Consider the following 23,793-nt stretch of genomic DNA (forward strand, 5'->3'; position numbering starts at 1 on the left):
CACCCAGTGGCTTATTACTCGAAGTCGATGAACGATGCAGAAAGAAATTATGACATCCACGATAAAGAGTTATTAGCAATCATTCGAGCGTTGGAAGAGTGGAGGCACTATGTGCAGGGAAAACCCCAACATGTGGAGATCTGGACGGATCACAAGAATCTCGAGTATTTTATGACGAGTCAGAAGTTGACAAGAAGGCAAGCCAGATGGAGTTTATTCCTGGCGGAGTATGAATTTACGCTCCAACATAAGCCTGGTGTAGTCAATGACAAAGCTGATCGTCTATCTCGGAGAGAAGACCACAGAGGGGGGGTAGAAAACGATAATTCTGACCGCATTTTGTTGAAACCGGAATTTTTCAAAGTCAATGCTGCTAAACGAGGCCAAATTCTCATAGAAGGAGAAAGTTCGCTCATGAAGAAGATAAGAAAGAGCACAGAACGAGAGCCCGAAGTAATGAAAGCGTTAGAAACGCTAAAGGCAACACCGGTACAATTGCGCAGAGGAATCGAAGAATGGAATGTTGAGGACGGATTGGTGTTATTCCGAGGACTGGTATACGTTCCAAACGATAAAGAGATCCGCCGAGAAATATTGGAGTTGTTTCACGATTCTCCACCGGCTGGACACCCGGTGTCTTAATAACCGAGGGTCTTATATGAAAACGTGTAAGAATGTAATGACACCACAATTACACTGGATAAGACTTCTTGCCAGTCCTCGATTAACACGGTCTACGACTTTTCTTCTTTCGTGGTAGATAACGTGTGAGTTCTTGGGAGGCTCGCTAAACCAATCAGTCAGATTAACTTAGCCGGAGCTTTATTATCTCTGATTGAAACTATGGGATTGTCTAGGATATACCGTCTAGACACTTGAACTGGTTTCCTGAATATATGGTTAACTGTTGAGAAGCTGGTCTCAAATGTGACTACGTGGACCAAAGCTCGTGTTGGTCAATCTACAAATACCTGGTGAGAACGCTGGTCTCACAAATAACAACAATGACAAATAAAAAAAAAAACAATGACAAATAACAACAATGACCAAAGCTCGTGTTGGTCAATATACAAATACCTGGTGAGAACGCTGGTCTCACAAATAACAATGTTGACCAAAGCTCGTGTTGGTCAGTAAACACTACGTGGTGAGAACACTGGTCTCACAAAACTGGGTTTCTATCGCAAGAAACTTACGTAATCTCAAGGGAAACACTTTCCCTGCACTTGCCTGGACAGTTCTTACAAAGGAAATGGGCTTTGCAAGCAGCAATTTGTTCAGACTGAAGCTTCTTAGGTGAGAGTTCAATTTGCTCAAGTGGGAGTTCTTGAATGCAACAAGTGGGAGATCTATTTTTTTTGGGGGAGAATGGGCTCTCCTTATATACATTTTGTGTGGGAATATTATGTAAGTAAAAAGGTGATGTAATGACTTCAGAATGTGAGAAGAATATTCCAAAAACTGGAGCAGAATGTTCTAGCAGGTGCAAAAGAACATTCCAGAATATTCATGGTGGGATAATGACATCATTCTGAGTCACTATGAGTCACTATGAGTCATTATGAGTCATTGGAATGTTCTAGCAAATTCCATGGAACATGACATCATTATGACATCACTATGATATCATATCTTTCAACCAAAATACCTGCAGGAGTGTAGGTGAAGTCCTATGACATCATTATGACATCATACCCTGTAGGTACAATTTTATGAAGCATCTGATTAGTCAGAGCATCCTAATAGAAAAGTAAAGTAAAGAAACACTAGAGAAAACAACTCAGAAATAATGGAACAAATAATAGTACACAATACGCGGGCTTTTTAGATAGGTTTTTGTTAGGCTTTGAACTTTTCTCTATGGGTTTCTCTAGCCAAAGTGAATAAGCCAAATGAAAGGCAATACATTAACCTTCATTTTGCTTCTCATATCAACTAGGTCATTATGTGATTCCCATCTCACATATGACTTTTCTTCAAAACATGGTGGATTCATGAATCACTGAGGGAAAACTGAAACTATTGGACCAAGGTTTGATACCAAGGTATGGGTTGACTAGTCTGAGGACTAAGCTAACAGACTTTGTCTTTTAGGGGGATACCTAGTAGTCATGTCCATGCATGATTCCCAAATCATGCAGGACACCGGGACGTGCCAAAACCTTAGAATTGATTTCCAGAAACTATTGGTGGCCTTCAATGACTAAGTATGTCCATGATTACGTAGATGGTTGCGACCGATGCAAACAGACGAAAGTGTTCCCAAGTAGACCAACGGGACCTTTACAGCCAAATGAAGTCCCAGAAGGACCGTGGCAAACGATCTCATGCGACCTGATAGTGGATTTACCAAAGAGTGAAGGATGCGACAGTATATTTGTTGTCATTGATCGATTTTTGAAACAATCGCACTTCATTCCCACCAACAAAGACGTAGACTCGAAGGGAATTGCCAAACTATTTCTAAGAAATGTATGGAAACATCATGGTACACCAAAGAAAGTGATTTCAGATAGAGGGACACAGTTCATCTCGAAATTTATGGGACAAGTATCAAAAAGATTAGGAACGAAATGGTCTGCATCGACCTCCTATCATCCCAGAACAGACGGACAAACAGAACGTGTAAACCAAGAAGTTGAACAATACTTGCGCATGTTTGCTTTGTATAGACAGAATGATTGGGTGTCCTGGCTGCCGATAGCAGAATTTTCACATAACAATGCAGTCACAGTAACTGGTCACAGTCCGTTCAAAATCCTCTATGGATATAATCCCGAATTCACCGTATCTCCGAACTCTACATCCTCTATTCCCGCCGTCAATGAGAGAGCAGATCAGATGAAAGAAGCAAGAGATGATGCAGAAAACACTCTGAAAATAGTCAATGAACACATGAAACGCTTCTATGACCGAGGAGTTAAAGACGCACCTCAGTATCAAAAGGGAGACAAGGTCTGGCTAGACGCAAAAAATATCAAACAACGTCGTCCGAGTCAAAATTGTCAGATCGTCGTCTTGGGCCCTTTGAAGGTTATCGGTACAGATGCTGACTGAGCGCTAACGACAGGCGCTTGTGATGGGCACTTAACGGTTGTCTCACAAATGTCTTTAGAGGTTTCACGAGTGTTCAAGAAAGAATAATGATTTGTGTTTGGAATTCGTGACATTACCCCCTCTCTAGGATGAGCGTCATCGTGAATGTAAGATGGTCGGATGTTCTTCTTTCTCCATTGTTTGAATTCCTCCATATCGAGAATAGATCCAAGAATTCTTTTGGGTTTGGCAGCCGTGGGGTTCTTCTTATGGAATTCTGCAATTAGAATCGGGGAGTTTTTAACATTTTCTTCTGGCTCCCATGTCGACTCTTCTATCGGATATCCTTTCCATTTTACTCGGTATTGCACTTTTCCTCGGAATTGTCGGCTATCAAGTACTTCTTCTACGACAAATTCTTCCTGATCGTCAACAATGTCTGGAGGTGGTCAGGTGGGTTGAGAATGAGGGATCAATTGAGATGCGTAATATGGAGTAAGCAATTCCACATGAAAAACCGGGTGAATCTTATAGCTCTCTGGCAATTTCAATTTGTAGTTCACTTCACCGGTCTTCTCTAGTATTTCAAAGGGCCCAAGACGACGATCTGACAATTTTTGACTCGGACGACATTGTTTGATATTTTTGCGTCTAGCCAGACCTTGTCTCCCTTTTGATACTGAGGTGCGTCTTTAACTCCTCGGTCATAGAAGCGTTTCATGCGTTCATTAACCATCTTTAGAGTATTTTTCCGCATCATCTCTTGCTTCTCTCATCTGATCTGCTCTCTCATCGGCGGCGGGAATAAGGGATGTAGAGTTCGGAGATACGGTGAATTCGGGATTATATCCATAGAGGACTTTGAATGGACTGTGACTGGTTACTGTGACTGCATTGTTATGTGAAAATTCTGCTATCGGCAGCCAGGACACCCAATCATTCTGTCTATAAATGTCACGAATTTCAAATACAAATCATTATTCTTTCCTGAACACTCGTAAAACACCTGTTAAGCGCCCGACATTAGCGCCCGTTGTTAACGCTCAGTCAGCGTCTGTACCAATAACCTTCACAAACCCTAACCTGAATCCATCCTTTACATTTCCGAACTTCTCTATTCCATTAGCGCCCACTACTCTTATCTCCGACATTCCCGATTTCGACTTCCTTTCACAGGCGATTAAATCACGTGACTCTAGAACCTTCGAGAACTCTTGCACAGCTGCAACACATTTCATGACATCATAGGTGTAGTTATATTTAGATCATCATACGATTCCCTTTTCTATTTAATGATTGGCTAGTTAGTTCAGATTCAGATTCAGTCTCCGCTTCAATATATGTATATAGGTAGCTCGTTGTAGTCAGTAGTTCTTCAGTTCAAACCTCTTTTGTATTAGCTTACTGCTAGCAATCCTAAGACGTCCCTGCTATCCTTTCCTCCTTGTTGTGATATTCTTGTTTGAGTCCTAGTCTCTGCCCCTGCGTTAATTCATTATAAGGGTTGTGACAGAAAGTGTTGCGCCTATGGCGCGTTTTGCAGGAGAGCTGTGCATTGTATGCGCAATGACTGGAGACATAGCAGAAGTTGCATACGGAGTAGGGCAACAAGTGCGAGAGAAACGCGCTAAGCGCGCGCGGGAATGCTGCGCGTTGTGTGGGAAAGTAGCGCGCCTATGGCGCATTTCGTGGGAAAGCTGTGCGTTGTGTGTGGAATGACCAGAAACATGATAGAAGTCGCATACGGATGATGGTGCGAGTTGTGCAGTAAAGGCCAGTTGCCAGAATTCATAAAATGAGCCCATATGAGCCCACAGAAACGCGAGTCTCTACACCAGACCGAACCGGACTTTTCCATCACTAGCTGTGGGAAGCAGTGTTTGCATCTGTGACAGGAAAAAGTTAGAGGATGGTTTGCAGACAGTGGATACTTGATGTGATTGATAATGTACAATTACAGCTAGTACATGATCATGATGAGAATACAATATTTCGTACAACCACAAGTACTACTTGACAACTACAAATCAAGGCTTCAAATGTTTGAGCTTTGTTCAAATTTCAACACTTTGCTTACAGCAGCACTGAGCACTATAGTTCTCTTTATCATCATTGTTAGTGGCCCTTCCTTTGCCCTTCTTGGCGTGTTGAATGAGTCGATGAGTGACTTTCAGGAATGACCGAATGACACCCATGGGCATACCAACAACATTGACGAAAAACTCATCCGATAGGCCAATCATGCTATTGACATATGCAACCCCATGATTGAGGAGATCATCCTCGTATTGGGACATATGCAAAAGTGGCATCGTGACATCCATTTCACAAAGGACGTCAGTGATGGGAGGGTAGGTGATAAATTCATCATCCTCGTCATGGCAAAGGAAAGTTGTTGCAAAACCCTGGGAAGTATTGACTCGACGGCGGCCACCAGTATCACCGAGAGCCTCCTTAGTAACAGGTGGAATATGGACATGAATGACCAGAAGAGTAGGAGTTGCACTATTAGCAGATGGGCCGTTTGCTGAAGATAATCGACGTTTCTTTGGAACATGGTGAAAGGCAGCCATCTCCGGGGGTTTATCATAGGTAGCCTCTGCCAAGAACTTCAAATACCTGTCAGTCAAATGTCACTGTTACGAGTTTCTGTCACTTACTATCTTTTTCGCCCAGAGGGTGAGGTTATAGATATCTTGAGCTTCAGTGGTCACCACTAATAGGATTGATATAGCAGAATTTGCCATGCTTCTCGCAGTCGAGCTTATTCTTGAGCTCTTGCAACTCGGCAGCAAAGCTCATGCAGGTCGGAGGGTCTTGGTTGTCATTGACAGCTTCGTCACGACGAGAAAGAGTGGCAGAGGGTGCTTGACAAGCTGGTTTCTAATAGTGCACTAGTCAGTAAGCAATACTCAATCACTAAGTATTCTCTTACCAGGTTATGTATTTCAAGAACTACTCGCCGACTTCGAGCTCGTTTGATGAGATCACAGCCCTGCTCAAATGCCTCTTGAAGCTGTTGTTCATTGGAGAGCTGATGAGGGGCATCTCGGACTCGATCATTGTGAAACTTGTACCCGAGTTCGGCATTCACTGGATCAAGGTCCATCTTTGCACAAATGCGTGAAAAAAAGTCTTCGAATGTAATATTGACAGGAAGGCGGATTTGGACACGGCTGACACGTCCACCGACAACTCCAGTATTTAATGGTACAGAGATATCAATGCTCGTGGTAGCTGGCAATACACAAAGTTAGATATTATCTAGTTGTACAACAACACAGTGGATGTACTTACGAACCACCATATTTGCGCCAGGGTAGCGTTGCTGTTGAGTTGATGGTGTGGTGGCTGACTCTTGATGGACCATATCACTGGCAGGATTATGTAGTAGCGTGTCTTGGAGCGAAGATGGAGGCATGCCAGCAGGGCCTTGGAGCGAAAATGGAGGCATGCCAGCAGGGCCTTGGAATTGAGTCTGCATATGCTGACTCGGAGGACCATGAATGAAAGGATGCATCAGAAGCATATTGAACCAATAACCAGCGCGGGGATAGCGACGTTCAAGGATCTCGTGTTGGCCCTCATTAATGAAAGGACTCTGGCTTGGAGAACTAGGGCTCGAGTCAGATATATTGAAGATGATTGATGCAGCAACTCACCCCTCACTAGCAGGATAATATACCACAGACAACCTGAGTACATGTCCGGATGGATCAACATTGTCAGATGATCAAAAAACCATTGTTTTCGATGGAGACAAAGAGACGGTGATCTCGCTAGAATGCTAGGGTTGCAGAAACTAAGTGGAGCTCATTTTATGATGACCAAAACTTACCTACGACAACATTGCAGTGTCTTGCATGGCGAGGGCTTCGTTTTCTTGACAAGGTCACCTGCAGTTGGTAATAACCACCACCATGTGCGGCTGGTCACAGGTCAGTGCGTGCAGTACAATTCCAGGGTCTCGTCACTGCCCCGCAGTGCCACACAAGCCCCACAAGTCCAAGTTAGGTTAGAGATTTACAAAAGTAGCTAGCGTGCACGCCTCTGTTTGGTGTCGCTCCAACAACAAACAAAAGTGGCTAAGTGAGTTTTCCAGATTCTGGTCTATCGATATGAAATAGCTGTAAAATGGATTGGAAGGCCTCAATTTGCCGGCAGCATTACGACTCGCTTGGAAGACAACCCGAAATTTTGGACGCCGCTTGGAAGTGATATAGGAAGTCTTTCAAGTGGGTCCCAAGACCATTCCAATGCAAGGGCAAAATTTTGAACTTTACCTGATTGGAACTCATTGCAAGTGATAAATGTCCTTCCAAGGCTAAAAGCAAATTTGGACCCATTAATTATAATTTAAATAATAGGCTATAGCGCTATTAATAATATCCCATTTTCCTTCCAATCTCTCCCATTTCTTTCAAAATTGAGATCCCGGTCACCTTTACAATCATTATTTCCTAGAAATAATAATCCCAGTCAGTTGGAGACAACAGTGCCAACCCCAGATGGTGGAACAGACACAAGAGAGAAGCAGTTAACAATGAAACACACCTTGCCGTTCTTAATTGCATGCTCGAGGAGTAGGAGTGGAGGCAGATCACGGTGCGGCGTGCTCAATCCAGCGATGTCAGTTGATGGGACACTTGTAGTTTTCATGCTCGATAAAAATGCAGAGTCGACCGGTTCAGAGGTTGATGGATGGATGGTGAGGGGTAAAATGTATAAGTAGTAGGGGGAGATTGTTGTGGTACTGGAGGTGGGAATGCAGAGAGGACCATTTCAGAGGTTGGTGGATAGATGGCGAGGGGGAAGATGTATAAGTAGTAGAGGGAGATTGTTGTGATACTGGAGGTGGGAATGCAGAGAGGACCAGTTCAGATGGCAAACAGAGAAAGCAGACTGCCCAGGTGCTGACAGTTGATGGATGGATGGTGAGGGGGAAGATGTATAAGTAGTAGAGGGAGATTGTTGTGATACTGGAGGTGGGAATGCAGAGAGGACCGGTGATGTATAAGTAGTAGAAGGAGATTGTTGTGATGCTGGAGGTGGGAATGTAGACTGCATAGCTCGTCGAGGGTATGCAGGTTGAGGTGGGTATTGATATTAGGTTGTCAGAGAAGCGACATTGGCCACGGCAGGTTGAGGGACTTGTGACAGAGATCTCAGCTGGGTCAGGATTTGACAATGACGACACAGATGATGCTTACCAGTTGCAGAATTTGGACGTGCGTCTGCACAGTGGCATCCCAAGCATTTGATTGTAGGGCATTGTGTTGTTCCTTTCAATGGGCCAAGGTAATGAATTCAAGTTCGCTCAGGACTTGTTACAGTGTGCTCTCGATATCTGACCAGACCGTTGCCTAAGAAAGTATTATCAAAGTCAATGAAAACTGTAATCAAAACAAATTTAAATGTACCGTCAAGCTTAATAAACTGTTGCTGCGTTGTTGCCATCGTTGACAGAAAAATGACATGATTGTTGTCTGTGAAGGTTGCAACCAAGTGCAAGTTCAACTCAATTTACTGGCAAGGATTATTATGTAATGCTAACTGAGAACACCCAACAACGAAAACAAAGTCTCTACCAAGGAGTGTGGCTGAGACAAACATCATAGTGAATCATGAATATACTAGATACATGTAAACTGTAATCTGAATCCGATTGAGTCAAAAATCCGCTACTTCTTCGATCAGCCAGACCTTCGCACTTCAAGATCCTCAGCAGTAGCACCCTCAGCACCAGTACCAGCCTTAGTCTTGCGCCTGGGCTTGGGCTTGGGCTTAGGCTTCTGAACGAGAGGAATGGGTGGCTGCGAGCCTTCATTGAGTGCAGCTGTGTTATCAATAGGTGGTGTTAATAGCTTGCGGTCCTCTGCCATAGCAAGACCTTGCATAGCTGCAGATATAGACTGAGGTGTGTCAACGATGATTGGTGTTTTGTCAATGGCCACACTGATAGCAGTTGATAGTGGGGCATCTTCTTCAGAGAGTGGTGATGCAGCTCGAGGAACATCAGGTTCTGGCAGATCACCTCCCATTTCCATCACGCGCTCGAAATCCTGTTCCCAGGTGTCGTGCAAAGTATTCCCACCCCTCAAGTCTCCAAGGAGAGTAGTCGCAGAGGAAGAAGTAGCGAAAAGGGAGTTGTTGAAGAAGGTGTAAACACTATCTGCCCAGGCGCCACCGGTCATCAGAGATTGACGATAATAGTTATGGTACTCCTTGTATGAGATTCAGGATTTATCGCCTATCTCGACTAGCTCTTTGTCGCCAGAAAGAATAAAGATAGCCTGTGACCTAGTTTAGTAGGTATTCTGCAGTGTAGATTGAATAGATTTACAACAACTGCTGCTGCTGCAATGAGGCCTGGAGTGACACAACAGCAACTCCCAAATCTTAGCCTTGGTTTTGGGTGTTGGGGGTGCATTGGCAGCTAGCGAGGATCGCCCAAAAAGCGATGCTTTTAGGATCTATTGAGGTTATTCAGGATGTGCAAGTTAGAAAGGAAAAGAGCCTACATAAACGAGCTTTGACAGTTTTCAGAAAGTCGTCTCAGAATAAATGTTCTGGGTGAGGGAAGAGCACTGGCGCAAACTTCGTGTATGCACCTTGAGGGTTAAGGAGCAAGGTGCGGCATGCAGGCTCTGAATCCCGTGCATACCCTCATATGAAGAACTTTGCATCAAGATTGAAAATGGCAGCTGCGCAGGACTTGACATCTGAAACCATTTCCACGTGAACACTATTGATGCCTTTGACAAACTCAAAAGAAAATCAGCAGGAGTGAGACCAATTCATACATTGATGTACTTACATGAGAACTGAAGTTCTTATGGGCCATCATGCCATGGTCCGCAGGCAGAATGAAACGAAAGAGCTCGGCTTTAACACCATCCTGAATTGACATCGGAGAGAGCCACTGCTCTTTGCTCGTGAGATCAATATTGGGAGGTGGTGTGCGCAAGGGAAAAATGGTGGTCTCAACCCAGAGGCAGTGTGTTACAGAAAACTTGCACCCATAGTTCTTGATGATATCTTCCTTAGCGGCGAGCGCAAGGTCTTTATTAGTAAGCTTCGTCTTCCGGCCTTTTGAAAGTGTGGCCTCGAGAAGAGCGTTCTTCTTCAGAGCCTCCCGATACTTTCCTCACATGTCTAGAAGTAGTCTTTGTGTGCGAGTTCAAGAGCCTATAAGAGATTATTGATTAGCTACTATCATTCATACATAATATAAAGACTTGCCTTGCGGATACCTTCAGCAGATGCATTAAGAGGAGGTGCTGCAATTGCGGTCTGAACTTGCAGTAAATCTGTATCATTGTTGGACTCGTCACCATCAGAATCTGTTGAGTCAGTGGCGGAGCTGCTATCGATGTTCGCAAGATCTTGAGTGAAGTCCTCGCCATGGGCACGATGGTGCTGAGGCATGGTGGTTTGAGTCAGAGGATATAGCAAAGAGCAACCTGGGAACATCTTGATTAAGTCGAGTGTGCTTTAAATTGGCACTATTTGGATAGTGTCAGACCCTGTGGATGTAATAAGGTGGTAGGATAACATGTACCCTTATCAGCAACATAATAGCCATTGTGTATCCACGTTGTGTAAGCGCAAATTAAAGAACGGATGACGACTTCATGCTTCTGAGATCCCTGGTTGGAGGTGAGCATGATGGCAGATGCGAGGAGATGGTGAAAGGAGCTTACTTGGATGCGAGCATGAAGCGGACCGGCACCTGGAGTAAGTGTCATCACAGATGACCTTTGATGCGAGTGTGAGTGGATGGCCTTTGGTGCGAGTATGAAGCGGACAAACCTTAGACTTTGATGTAAGCATGAAGTGGGCAACCTTTGACAAGAGCGTAACTGTAATGGAGTAAGTGTTGTTGCAGATGGAAGTGATGAGTGAAGAGAAAGAGCGCGTTTGAAAAGAAGAAGGATGTGTTGGTATGATAAGCTAAATAAGGTTCCTTTGGACGCGAAGAAACATATCAGTATCTGCATAGTTGACGAGAAAATAATCCCCGTGGTTGTCAAAATCTGGGACAAGTAAAGCACCACGAATAATGGAATGAAGAGTGATGAATTCAGACGAAGCTGCAGGCCATGCACGTAGTCAAGTTAGTTGCAGGTCTCGATCTAGGAGGCGCCGATGTGGTGAAGCATCCACGGGAAGAACCAAAGCAAGATCTAAGGTGTGGTTGCCGACAGTAAGCTTGAACACAAATAATAGCTTGACAAAAATGTTTTTGTCATGGCCATCTTTGTCCTGTGTGCGGATTAGAGCACAGTCACAACGCTTGTGGCCATGAAAACTTGGACTGCATCGTAGATAGTCAGTGGCCATCTTCCAGGTAGCAGCAGACTCATAGTGGACTTTGAGATAGTGATGTTCGTGAACCTTTTGAAGTGTCAGAGATCCGATTAAGTACTTCAGAGTGAAGGAGAGACTTACTTGGTCATGTGCTGAAAGTTTCAGCCACCGTATTCCGTCTGGTAATGGTATGTTGTGGGAGGGCAGGAAGTGATTCAGAAACGTTGCGAGCTTCTTCCTGAAATGGTCAAAGGCACAATTTGACCTGTTGTCTTCCTCCACTTGCGCTAGGCTGGTGAGGGTCCTAAGGGGCAAACTGAGATGCAAGTGAGCTTTGAATGGCTCGTCGTCAGTGTCGTTGTCTTCAAGTTCTTCCCGTGAGAGCGTGAGTTTATGTTGTTCCTCATCACAAAATTCAATACGGCTGCGAATAAACTCAGCAACAAAGCTCTTGTGGTCAAGTACAAGGATCTATAATACAAATATGCAAAATTTATTAGTTATTGATGGGAAGCAAACTTCTTGGCAATGACACACCTGGTTAGCGATATCCTTATGATTGGTCTGCCGTAGGTACCAGCGCTTGATCGGCCCATGCTGCTTTTTGTTTGGTCGAGTGCTGAAGTTGCAAGCAGCACCTTTTGTGATGATATCATCGAAAATGTGCTTTGAGGCATGCATCTTGGGAAAGTTCCAGTTCTTGGTTGCGTCGGGATCAGTCTCCTCGATAATTGCGATGTAGTCCTAAATCACGTTTGAATCAAAACTATTGTCAGTATATTATTGTGAAGAATCCAACACAAAAACATACCTCTAAGTGCGTCTGAAACACCAGAACCTCCGCTTTTCCTGCTTGGATTGTGCTCTCTGTATGCATGTCAAGTGATACGTACATGTTGATATGTAATAACTCGCTATGCACCATAAAAGTGCATTGCCAGCTTCATCATCTGTGTGCGTGAGTACGTTCTGAGTGGTATATAAGATTTGCTATCCGAATCAATTTGAGTGAAGATTTAGTTGTCAAATCAACGTGTCAATGACATACCTTGGAAATGTCTCAAAGTTTGTTACCATTGCTATAGGTGATGTTGGTGACACGATCAAAATGATTCAAATTGCGCCAACGTGTGAAGGCAGCAAACCTGGAACCAATTGAAGAAAATTGAATAGTGCACAGATTAGTGTAATAAATCAACTCACTGATCATCAATCTTCTTCTCGGCACTGCGTCCCAAAGCCGCTGAATGTCGTTTGAGCTCACCAAATAAATGTTTCCCCCATTCCCCAATATGATAAACGTGGAGGTGATCCTGCGAGATCATTTTGTGAGGGTTAGAATTCAGGATCTGCCAGAAGACATTCTTAAGAAAAAAGTCAGTAATGTTTGTAGGACATAATGAGCACCAACCATAACTGGCCGCAAGCCCCGTTTTTTTAATGCTTCTTCTCCAGCCGCTTTGTCCTTCTTCCACAGTTCTACACAAGATCGTGCATCTTCAGGCGATCAGATTGGGTAAGTAGATGTGTTGTCGTAGAGCTTATCCGATGGGACAAGGCAGATTGGACAAGGGCAATGGCAGTTTGTCCCCCGTATGAGCGCCATGACACATCTAGTAGCAACTGATCAGAATATTATTATCATCAAAAGAATAACAAATGTACTGCTCTTCATAATCAGCCGACAAAAGCAAAATGAATGCATAAAGCCACCTAACAATACCGTCAGAACATAGATGTGCATATCCTGTCTTGGCATAGAGTATGATGGTTTCGAGAAGCTTGAGAAACCCGTCGTTCCATACAACCTGTTTGAGGTTCACATAAGACAGTTTACCATCCTCCTTAGAGTATTCAGGTACCTATTTAAAATAATCACGATCCATTGACAAGACTAAGACTGTTAATAAAGACGAACTATTGGTAACCAGCCAACCATCCATCCGCTGCCCAGCCCATCAGTATTTCTGATGTGAACAGGCAAGTTCCCACATCAAGTGAAGACCGGATAAGCTTCAATGGTCCCAGCAGAAGACAGATGCATCTTGTCTGCATACAATATGAAGGCAAAAGGGACGCCGTTTTCAGGTAAAGATGACTATAATACAACACCACTTAGAGCCACATGAATGAGAGTACAAAAAAGTAAGTCATACTTGTACATTCCACCAGCAATCTGCAGTCCAAGGCTCATGGTAGAAGCGCTCGTAATGCGCCCCATCATGTTTGTACAACCGCTGAGCGTCCCAAACAAAGTGCGGTGCCAGTAATGGGTCCTGTAGTAAGTCCAAGGCCCAGTCCCACAATGGGCGTGTATATACATCAAATGTGAGGTCCTCCCGTTTGTGTCGAGCAGTGATAGTATGCTTCTCGAACTATAAAAAGATTGGTAGCTACAGAGGGGAAATGCGATGTTCTCCTCTTACAGGTGTCATCTGAGAGGCCGCCCTGTCCCAGGCCAAAGAAACATCGCGGTGGGACTTGAACGTGAGTTTTGCGTGGCCCTCAGTGATTCTCCAAATGAGCCGCAACAGCTCATCTGTGTGGTCCTTGTTCAAGGCAGCATTGTGTGCGAGTTCGGCAAACTCAAAGTCTGCACGACAGCTAAACGGCTGGCAGGGTTCTTCGTCGATGATGGGCAACCATTGATCTTGCTTGGGCCCGAAGGTAGAGAAAGTCTCTATAGTTGTTGCACGACCAGATTTCAGATGATATTCTGTCTTGAATGTATCAAGGCCAGAGGGAACTGAAGTTTCAGCTGCAAGCGAGGACAGAGTAGGTGGTGTGGGGCCATGAGACGATGCCATACTGGAATCTGAATCCGCGCCTGAATTGTGAAAATATTGAGTGAGGAACGCATCATGAGCAGTCAAAATATGCACGTTGTCACGAGTCTCCACCGACACTCATTGCATCAACAACATCTGATCCCATCGCGAATGACATTGCACCTGCGTTCAAGTCGTTGGGCACATTCTCTGTCCAATCGTCAGACAGGAGTGATGCTGAAGGGACCGACAGGACATGTGGGCCAGTACTGGCCACTGTATCTTGTTCCTTAATCTTGTGAAGGTGTTTTCTCTCTCGGCGCGCCTCTGATGGTGATATTAAGTGCTTGATATCAGTACGACTTGTCAATATGAGAATATTGATTCACGACATACCTTTCCTTTGAAGTTGCTCCTCTACCCGCCTGCGCTGCAAGCACTGCAAAATCATCGTTGTCCTTGTCCTTCTCCCGTCTCCTCAAGCAGCTTTGCTCGTGAGACCATAACCCACGCAATGAGTACAGCTTGTTGCAGTGTTGACAAGGAATTTGATTGTTGGATGACGAGGGTAATATATACTTGTGTCCTCCATTTGTATTCCTGTTCAGCGCCATGCAGGAGTATTACAGGGAGAATATGGGTCAAAGAGTGTAGTACAATCAAATGGGAGGAGATGACTGAGATGAAGGTAGACAACAAAGATAAGACATAAGACTTAGTCAACAGTTATCAGAATCATTACTTGAATCTGGATTTGAATCCTTATCCAGCTGCTTCTGATGAACTTAGAATAATTGACCTGCTTGGAAGCAACTTGGAGGTGCCAAAAATACACCATGGTCCTTGTAAGTGATGACAGATTCCTTGTAAGCACCTTAATACGGACCCAATGTAGTTGTCATGTGCATAAATGATGTCCCAATATGGAACACTTCCAAGGGACCAATGGAGATTTCCGACACACGACACGTGCAGGTCATGTGATCGCGTCATTCATGGTTGTGCAATGTGAAACAACTTGTGTAGTATGTACCTTTGTATGATTGCGTGGTTAAGGTGCAAATTGAGATATTGTCAATATAATCGTTTCGTCGCAAGAACTTAATATTGAAATTGGAGAACGGTAGTCGACGAGAAGGGACTACGAGAGAGGAAGAGAAAGGACTATGAGAGGTGAGGTTTTGAGGAACGAATCAGTAGAAGTAATTGATTCGGTTTTTGTGTGGGAAGGTCTGTTTTTGCCCGACCAGCGCAAGAGGGCGGGAGTCTGGGCGGATCACGTGATCCGAGACAAAAATCCGAAGCCGAGATGTTCGGAATCGAAGAGTTTTGGGAATGAAGAAAAACAGACCTTCGGAGCGTGATATGTCTGAGAACGTGCGTAGACCGGAGGGACCGAAGAACACACGAACCCAGACCAAAAACCACGCTGGAGTATAAGATAGGGAGGTGGGTGGGTGAACAAAAACGTCGAGCGACGCGCAAATGGGGATGAGCGCAGAGACGAAGAAAGAATGGAGAATCTGTTCTCGAGCTGAGCCTTAAGAATGAGAGGAGTGAGACGTGTGCTTCGTTAAGATCGAAGCACCCGTCTTGGAGAATCTGCACATGGGCCCGCTTACAAAGGCCATGTTTCACGCGTCAACGCTCGCGGGCTCGTGATCCGCTCTGAAACGGCCACCTAGCTCCATCGTTGACCACGAGAATGCCGCATCTGAATATCATTACAAAAGTGTGAAGTGTATGACAAGTACCATGACTGAGAATTATAAGTGCGGCATTAGACTGGTCCAGAATACCGCCTTGTATGTGTCAGGAGGAAGATTGGGTAAAGTGGTGAACATAAGTACCAAGAGGACGGGGACATCCCTGAAACCGCCCCGCTGGCGTAGAAAAGTCTGACGCGCACAGTATAAAACTACCCATGAGCGCAAAGAAGCTGATGTTTGAGTCCATAGATAATCTAGGGATGCAAACAAACGATTTGAATTGAAGACGCGAGTGAGACTTATCTTCAGATTGCTCTGAAAAGAGACCTTCAACCATCGCCCCGCAAGAACGGAGGCTAGGTTCCAACAGGAAGTCGTAGACACAAACTAGACCATGAAACATTGCCTCTCCTTCGCACACCTCAAAGCTTCGCTCTTGGTAGTTGGATTGCGTCCATGATAGCATCTGGACACTCATAGTGAATGCAGTGGCCGATGCCTGGAAGAACTCTGACATTTAGTCTCTCAACGTCACAAGGGACGTGCTCCAGATGACAAACAGCGCCGGCCTTCGGATCTGATGCCAGCACGGTGATCTTCACATGAGGGGGGATGTTTTTGAACAGCCCACTGAAAGACCACGGCCTGTTATGCTGTTCACAACAACGGCAGAAGTGTCAGCAACATTCGCCATGTCCATAATTGCAATATTACCGAGAAGATTCCCTCGATAGTGGTGCTGTTGCACATTGAAACTCCTAGTGCGTGTAACACGTAGTCACGTTGTGACCAACCAAGATCATCAACCAGCTCCTCGGTGGTTTTGACATTTGCAACTTCATTCAGAAACCAACTTTTATACATTTCGGTCGTCCCCTCGATCTCGAGGGGGGGATCGAGGAGTATGACAGTGGCTTGTTTCGTTTTAGGCAAGAATTGCAAGAGCGAAAGAGCCACTATGCCTCCAAGAGAATGACCTGCAACCACATCGTAGGTCGTGTCATTGATGAAGTATGGTTGGAGGTCCTCTACAAGGGTGGACACGCGGTAGTCGGTGCCCCGTCTCCATGCATGCCCAAGGAGATTTGGAGCCACGACAAAAAAGCCTGTGAAGCCTGTTAAAAACAGAGCATGATCGCGATAGTATCACAAAACCTGACCTTCTGCTACTAATAGCCGAGCGACGCTCTCCCATGAACTCGAGCACGAAATCAACCCATGAATGAGCAGAGCTTTCCTGGGGCAGTGGGAGAACCCCACTGAGATGCCGAATTTGACGCATACATGCTAGTATTGCCTGGCATGATCAGAATTCTGCTAGCGGAGCCCGTATGAGTGGAGAAGTTCAGGAATTCAAGTCTGACGTCCAAGATCGAGGGAGGTGCTAGAAGAGGAAGTAGCACGTAGGGAAAACTGTGCATTTAAGGGGCATACAGCACATACTGACCGGAATAGCCATATGACACTCAGACAAGGGCTTATCCCATTGTTAAGGGATGCCACGAGTAACCCCTTCATCAAAGGAAAGCACCCTGCGGCTGACGGCAAACTGGTTGCAGTGAGATGACGTGTCTGCTTAAATGCAAGAGCCACTGGGGTAAATGAAGGAAAATATAATCTCACCACTCCCAAAATAGTATGCCACACATTCGGTGCGGCTTTGAAATGACTCTGATACCAGCCAACACTTCTCATGGCATACAAGCGATGACCCTCACCTGCGGTCATGGATGTTGCGGGCCCTTTCACTACAATAGCAAGTTATATTGCTGCCTGCACACTATGTTTGCACATTCACTTTGACGTCAAATTGTATCATTTGAAGTCGTCAGCACCAAATTCCAATAAACATATTGTGCTGTCTCCATGGTCTTGACAGCACCATCAAGCTATATAGTTGCGACGGGTCGAGATGTCGAACCAAGGACAGTATGCATATTGAGATACGGAGAGGGAATTGTTCAGGGTACGGTTGCATTACGTGTATTTTGAGCGATAAAGACTAGAGCAATCTGGTCTCAGCGTACAGGTCAAGCGGGAGAACGATGCTAATACAAGAACCACCTTCCTACCAGTTGAGAAACAATGTTCACTTGGTCAAACTGTCAATGAAGTGATGCACGTCTGCAGCATTCCCGAGCCGGCCCTTTCCGCTACAATCATATCACATCGGCGTCAAGAATGACTCTGCCCTCGAGTCTCTATCAATCTTCTGCTATCCATTCTGCTGGATAGTTCACAGAACCCGCAGATCAAGTGGACCTTGATGGTTCTATCGTTACTGGTGTCAGAAAGAGGTGTCTTGATAGGCTGTGAGGTCAAGAAGCGAACACCACTCTGGCAGACTACAGGCGCATCTATGGTCGGTATCGGAAACTTCATACAAGGAATTTTTAATTACCGGGTTCCCAAAAAGGTCATATAACCTTACCTAAGGTTAGGGCTATATGATGTTCTTTCGACTTGAAGTTTGTCAGTGCTTTGAGATATGGAGTGCACTCATTTTATGTAACAATCGTCTAGGAATTAATATTCAACTTTTTCTATCCAAAGGAGAGAGGGAATCAGAATCAAAATCATCCAGATCAACTGCTGGGTGTTGGGGACCTCAGGCCTCATCCCCTGCTTGGCGGGTGCGTTCGACTGATGCCTCCGCACATCGCAACGGCTCGTGTCACACATACTAGAACTGGTGTCACTGTGCACTCCTCAAATGCTCCATCCGGCCCTCGACTCATGAGACACCACTCGCAGGAGCTATTTGATCTCTGCACAGGTGCAAAACCGCCAGCTCTGCTAGTCCTTCTGCAGCCCGAGCAAATCAATGCTGCGGTCCAGATCAACTGTCAAATTCTCCACATCCACGAACAGAGACCTAGGTTCCAACAAAAAGTCGTAGACACAAACTAGACCATGAAACACTGCCTCTCCTTCACACGGCTCAAAGCTTCGCTCTCGGTAGTTGGATTACGTCCATGATAGCTTCTGGACGCTCTAATTGAATGGCGTGGCCGATGCCCGGAAGAACTCTGACATTCAGTCTCTCAATGTTACAAGGGACGTGCTCTGGAAGACAAATAGCACCAGCCTCCGGATCTCCTGCCAGCACAGTGACCTTCACATGAGGGGGGATGTTTTTGAACAGCCCACTGAAAGACCACGGCCTGTTATGCTGTTCACAACAACGGTAGAAGTGTCAGCAACATTCGCCATGTCCATAATTGCAATATTACCGAGAAGATTTCCTCGACAGTGGTGCGGTCGCACATTGAAACTCCTAGTGCGGCTATCACGCAGTCACGTCGTGACCAACCAAACTCATCAACCAGCTCCTCGGCGGTTTTGACATTCGTAATTGCATCCAGAACCCAACTTTTATCCATTTCGACTGTCTCCTCCCTCTCGAGGGGGGGATCGAGGAGTATGACAGTGACTTGTTTCGTTTTGGGCAAGAATGGCAAGAGCGAAAGGGCCACTGTGCCTCCAAGAGAAGAACCTACAACCACATCGTAGGACGTGTCGTTGATGAAGTATGGTCGGAGGTCCTCTGCAAGGGTGGACACGCGGTAATCAGTGCCCCGTCTCCATGCATGCCCAAGGAGATTCGGAGCCACGACGAAGAACCCTGTGAAAGCCTGTTGAAAACAGAGCACAATCGCCATAGTATCACAAAACCTGACCTTCTGCTACTAATAGCTGAGCGACGCCCTCCCATGAACTCGAGCACGAAATCAATCCATGAATAAGCAAAGCTTTCCTAGGAGCAGTGGGAGAACCCCACTGAGACGCCGAATTTGACGCATACATGCTAATATGGCCTGGATGATCAAAATTCTGCTAGCGGAGCCCGTATGAATGAAGAAGTTCGGAATTCAAGTCTGACTTCCGAGATCGAGGGAGGAGTTAGATAGGGAAGTGGCATGTAGGTAAGTGTGCATTTAAGGGCGTACAACTCATACTGACCGGAATAGCCATATGACACTCAGACAAGGGCTTATACCTCTGTTAAGGGATGCCACGAATGACCCCTTCATCGAAGCAAAGCGCCCTGCGGCTGACGGCAAACCGGTTGCAGCGATATGACGTGTCTGCTTAAATCGAGAACCACTGGGGTCAACTATGAAGGAGAATTTGATCTCACCACTCTCGAAATAGGATCATAAGTCCGCTTCACAGGGAGTATGCCAGAGGGGCAGCCCTGACCAGCCCGGCTTCTATGTTAGCACTGCAAAACATTTTACATCTCCTCCCTACCTTCTCAGCGAACAACTCACCATCGTTCCATTCTCACTCACTCGTGTCCTCCGGAGTCTGGTCTTTACTTCATCCACAGCCGTCGATGGTGAGGCCTGCTTCGCTAAAAACGACGAGCATTGAAAGCCTGCCAAGATAAATAGTTGATTTCTCAAGGTGTCAGTGTATGCAGGTATTATAGGCAAATAAGCCACGCACCTGTGTTTCCAGAAACACGAATTCCACGTGCAGGGCTATGGTGGACGATAGGTTACGGTTCGATTTGCCGATTTGCCGCAACTTATTTGGAAGTCCGATCGATGCTTCTTCTAGTATTACAAGTATACCTAGGTATACCTGCAAATTCGTGTCACACTCAGTGCATTCCTTGCTTGCAGACCGCTGCAGATGACCGGTTGACCTGCAAGCACCTCACGCAACTCCCATAATCTCTCGCTGACCTCTCACCTCTTGCAAGTGCAGCATGCGGAAACAGGTGCCTGTGAGACTCCCGCACCCTTGCAAGCCTGAGTAAGCCTCCTAATTGTCGAGTCTCTGCCGATGCGATTAGCTTGGATACGGGCATCGTGAAAATGCTGCAAGTTTGCAACTGTTGCGGTAACTGCTGCGACGTGAGGTGTATTTACACTAACTTACTATGCACTCGTTTTGTCGCTGCCATCTGCGCATATGATGCATCTATCAAAGTTGAAAGCATTAAACAACTTCACATGATGAACTCACTCGGATATGTGGTGAGATTTGTCTTCTCGTTCCTTCAGATTGAAATTTTGGGCTTCGGTTTCCTGGATTCTGAAGCGGACAGGCTGGGCCAAAGAACTATGTTTGCCGCATTAAGCATGATACTGGTGCCATTCATTCGTCTCACTCGTAGTTAACTTGGTATTATGATCATTGATGAACTGGAGGGTGCACGTGGCACCTCGTTTTTGACGGGTTTTGACAATTTAACCTCCATCACCCTCATCTATGTCCGTTGTATTTGTTCCTGAAGTGGCAAGCCGCTTTGAATGAACAACCTTGAAGTAAATGTACATTTTCCCGCTCCCTGCACACTTCCCACCCATTGCAAATAAATAATATCGAGCATCTCCTGCGCTACACACTGCTGCTAGTTGATACATGGACGCGCTCCTAAAAAGCAATTGAAGTCATAGCGGTCGCAGTATCAAAGTTGGCCACGAGTTCAGCGTGATATTCTCGAACACTGAGGATGAGGCGTGGTCCTAGCACAAACATCTGCACGACCTGCCACTAGAATATCTCAGCGAGACAAAAATAAATCTGAGGGTTCCAAGTCAAGTCAAATGTCATGGAGGTGTATAGCTCACCGCCCAGCATTACATTTACAACCTCACCCATCCAATTAAGTGCGTCGTAGATGATAAGGCCTGATAAATCCAGTAACATAAATTATCAGCTTCGGAAGATCGCAGACTCTGAAACAAACTCACAACTGTAGGAGTCGTTATGTTTAATCAACGAGTTGTTCGAGAATCTCATCCCTGTATGGTAGTTCAGTTGTTGGACAAGAATGGAAGGCATCGGTGTGGAATGCTCACTGTGCCAGTCGCCGAAATTGTTGGAACACTGACTGTATGCTGCCCATCACAAGAAAGAAACAGAGCCTATGCGAGGATACACACCCAGCATGTATATCCTGATTATGAGAGATGGATAATGAGCGCAACATCAATAGCTTAAACATCCAAATGTACACAGCATATCCCATTCAACCATGGCGCACCTAGAATAGTCAGCAAAACCTGGACTTGCTAAGCGTAAATATTGAAATACAAGGTACATACACCAAAGTAGAGAAAGGTCATACTATCAGAAGATGGGAGCGAGCGAGCGGAGGAACTTAGTGGACGGATAACAATCGCATTCATGCATGATATACCATAATCCAGTGTTTACATCGCCAAAGTGAGATTTGAGGAATGATATCTGATTGATCGAAGTGTTTCAGCCCAAATTCCAGTGCAAAGACAATGTGCATCCAGGGATACCAATGGGATCAAGGGTTGTTGGTGAGATCGCAACACAGTGACTCACGAAGAATGTTTGAACGCCGCATATGATTTGGGCGCGGTGCCCGTGCGATCTTCGAAGTATTCTTGCTACAGTGTCCAGTGTGCGATGCAACGTTCAGCCTCGACGCATTAATAAAACCATGTTGTTCATTGACCCAACACAGGTTTGAACGGCGCCCACGTCGAGCTTGTGACAGACACTGACTATAATTTTTAACACAAAGGAGCTGAAGTGGAGTACATGCCTGAGCCAAAGTGGAGCAGAAGAGGGGTTCGGGTGGAGCGCATGGCGTCGACGTGAATTGGTTCCACGGGATTAAACGATCCGAGTCCGTTCTTACAATATGTAGATAGATATCTGCTGGGTAACTTGCAAATAATCATCGCCTCGATTTGATTCGCCTCTGCGGCATCACTACTAGTATTAGTATAGCCCAGAGAAAGATCAGATATAGCTGCTGCTCCTTGTTATCACCTATCATCAGGCCAGGGTAACATGCTACTCGAATCTCGGACAGCAGCGGTCTGAAAGTAAGGTAATGCATTGAGAGTGTGACACAAATTTGCATGTATACCTAGGTATGCTTGTAATACTAGAATAAACATCGCGCGGACTTTCAAATATGTCGCGGCAAATCGGCAAAATCGAACCGTAACCTATCGTCCACCATACAGGGCACTGATCTTGGGGTAATAGAGATGAACACTGCACGTCGGGTCGCGCCTAAACTTGAAGGTACCTATCTCCCCGTCGATCGGGAATGTTGCTAGTTGCTCATCAGTCGTCCACTTCATTAGCCGCAGCATACCAAACAGCCTTATTTCGCTGACGATGAGCAAGTTCAAGCAAAATACCTTCCCCAGTATTTTGCTGTGTACTTCCATCGAAATTGGCGTTGTGGGGGATACTCATGGGCAATGAATAGCAACAATGATTCCCACAGGTATTACCAATCGTCTTCAGAAGCGCTAGCGAAGTCACAGTCATTAGGGTATCAATGCACCATCAGCTCGAGTACCTCACGAGGCTGTGGTGGAGTTCCCCGTTCACATTAAGTATGAAACTACCCATGAGCGCAAAGAAGCTGTATGTTTGAGTCCAACTACAATCTACGGATGCAAACGATTTGAAAAGGCACGAGTGAGACTTACCTTCAGATTGCTTTAAAAAGAAACCTTCAACCATCGCCCCACAAGAGTCCGAGTTCCCGTATATCCTCCTACTGGAGTATGAACTAGCGAAGTAAAAAAAAATCACCTTCTACAGGAACTTCGATACGGGTGTTCTGGCATGCTCGTCAAGCTAGGAAAGTACATACTGAGCGCACGAACATACTAGAGAGCACGACTCACTTTCAGACAGCTCCTGGTGACGTTGAACATTGAAATAGCCTGAATCATGGTACTGGCTTGTCACATGGTGAGCGCTGGATCACTGGAGTATAGCCCATGTGACGATCAGCTCAGGAACAATGAGTGCAGTTACCATGCTTCCAAGTCGCCGCCATAAAACAAGAACCGAGCTGTCCTTGGACTCGGAACATTGGGGTAAATGGCACTGTACAAGCACACAAAGAGTGTCAGAGTGCAGCCAGAGATGGTGGCCAACGTGGTTCGGTGGTTTGTGTATGACGCGTGTTGGGAACGTTCATCCATAGTACTAGTCGACTCTGTATGAAA

At 45.5% G+C, this 23,793-nt stretch overlaps 6 protein-coding genes across 6 annotated transcripts; all 6 read right to left on the minus strand.

The window, feature by feature from the left end:
* Nucleotides 1-3,005: 3,005 nt before the first annotated feature.
* Nucleotides 3,006-6,565, minus strand: DFJ58DRAFT_734999 (uncharacterized protein; the record flags this gene model as incomplete). The annotated part of the gene is made up of 6 exons (XM_041386571.1): nt 3,006-3,475; nt 5,114-5,645; nt 5,697-5,731; nt 5,754-5,919; nt 5,972-6,273; nt 6,334-6,565. The coding sequence occupies 6 exons, from the start codon at nt 6,563-6,565 to the stop codon at nt 3,006-3,008; spliced, it is 1,737 nt and encodes a 578-aa protein (XP_041237009.1).
* Nucleotides 6,566-8,729: 2,164 nt separating this feature from the next.
* On the minus strand, nt 8,730-9,230 carry DFJ58DRAFT_846979 (uncharacterized protein; the record flags this gene model as incomplete). Its single annotated transcript, XM_041393385.1, has 1 exon — nt 8,730-9,230. One exon carries the CDS (start codon nt 9,228-9,230, stop codon nt 8,730-8,732), a length of 501 nt encoding a protein of 166 aa, XP_041237010.1.
* Nucleotides 9,231-9,702: 472 nt separating this feature from the next.
* DFJ58DRAFT_735001 (uncharacterized protein) lies at nt 9,703-10,464 on the minus strand (the record flags this gene model as incomplete). The annotated part of the gene is made up of 3 exons (XM_041386572.1): nt 9,703-9,801; nt 9,854-10,182; nt 10,290-10,464. 3 exons carry the CDS (start codon nt 10,462-10,464, stop codon nt 9,703-9,705), a joined length of 603 nt encoding a protein of 200 aa, XP_041237011.1.
* Nucleotides 10,465-11,148: 684 nt separating this feature from the next.
* Nucleotides 11,149-14,565, minus strand: DFJ58DRAFT_719098 (uncharacterized protein; the record flags this gene model as incomplete). The annotated part of the gene is made up of 14 exons (XM_041384569.1): nt 11,149-11,433; nt 11,488-11,817; nt 11,884-12,090; nt 12,158-12,213; nt 12,421-12,491; nt 12,550-12,710; nt 12,758-12,843; nt 13,070-13,208; nt 13,265-13,313; nt 13,383-13,444; nt 13,503-13,535; nt 13,599-13,721; nt 13,773-14,062; nt 14,511-14,565. 14 exons carry the CDS (start codon nt 14,563-14,565, stop codon nt 11,149-11,151), a joined length of 1,947 nt encoding a protein of 648 aa, XP_041237012.1.
* Nucleotides 14,566-16,480: 1,915 nt separating this feature from the next.
* On the minus strand, nt 16,481-17,282 carry DFJ58DRAFT_846982 (uncharacterized protein; the record flags this gene model as incomplete). The annotated part of the gene is made up of 3 exons (XM_041393386.1): nt 16,481-16,938; nt 17,040-17,207; nt 17,267-17,282. The coding sequence occupies 3 exons, from the start codon at nt 17,280-17,282 to the stop codon at nt 16,481-16,483; spliced, it is 642 nt and encodes a 213-aa protein (XP_041237013.1).
* A 1,417-nt stretch (nt 17,283-18,699) lies between these two features.
* On the minus strand, nt 18,700-20,084 carry DFJ58DRAFT_818535 (Alpha/Beta hydrolase protein). Its single transcript, XM_041391866.1, has 4 exons — nt 19,787-20,084; nt 19,504-19,701; nt 19,057-19,448; nt 18,700-18,995 (listed from the first exon to the last, which is right to left on the minus strand). Exons 2-4 carry the CDS (start codon nt 19,628-19,630, stop codon nt 18,765-18,767), a joined length of 750 nt encoding a protein of 249 aa, XP_041237014.1. The 5' UTR covers nt 19,631-19,701; nt 19,787-20,084; the 3' UTR covers nt 18,700-18,764.
* Between the last annotated feature and the right edge of the window lie 3,709 nt (nt 20,085-23,793).

The sequence above is a fragment of the Suillus subalutaceus genome, assembly GCF_016647625.1.
Source record: "Suillus subalutaceus strain FC151 chromosome Unknown DFJ58scaffold_196, whole genome shotgun sequence".
Classification (NCBI taxonomy): Eukaryota; Fungi; Basidiomycota; class Agaricomycetes; order Boletales; family Suillaceae; genus Suillus; species Suillus subalutaceus.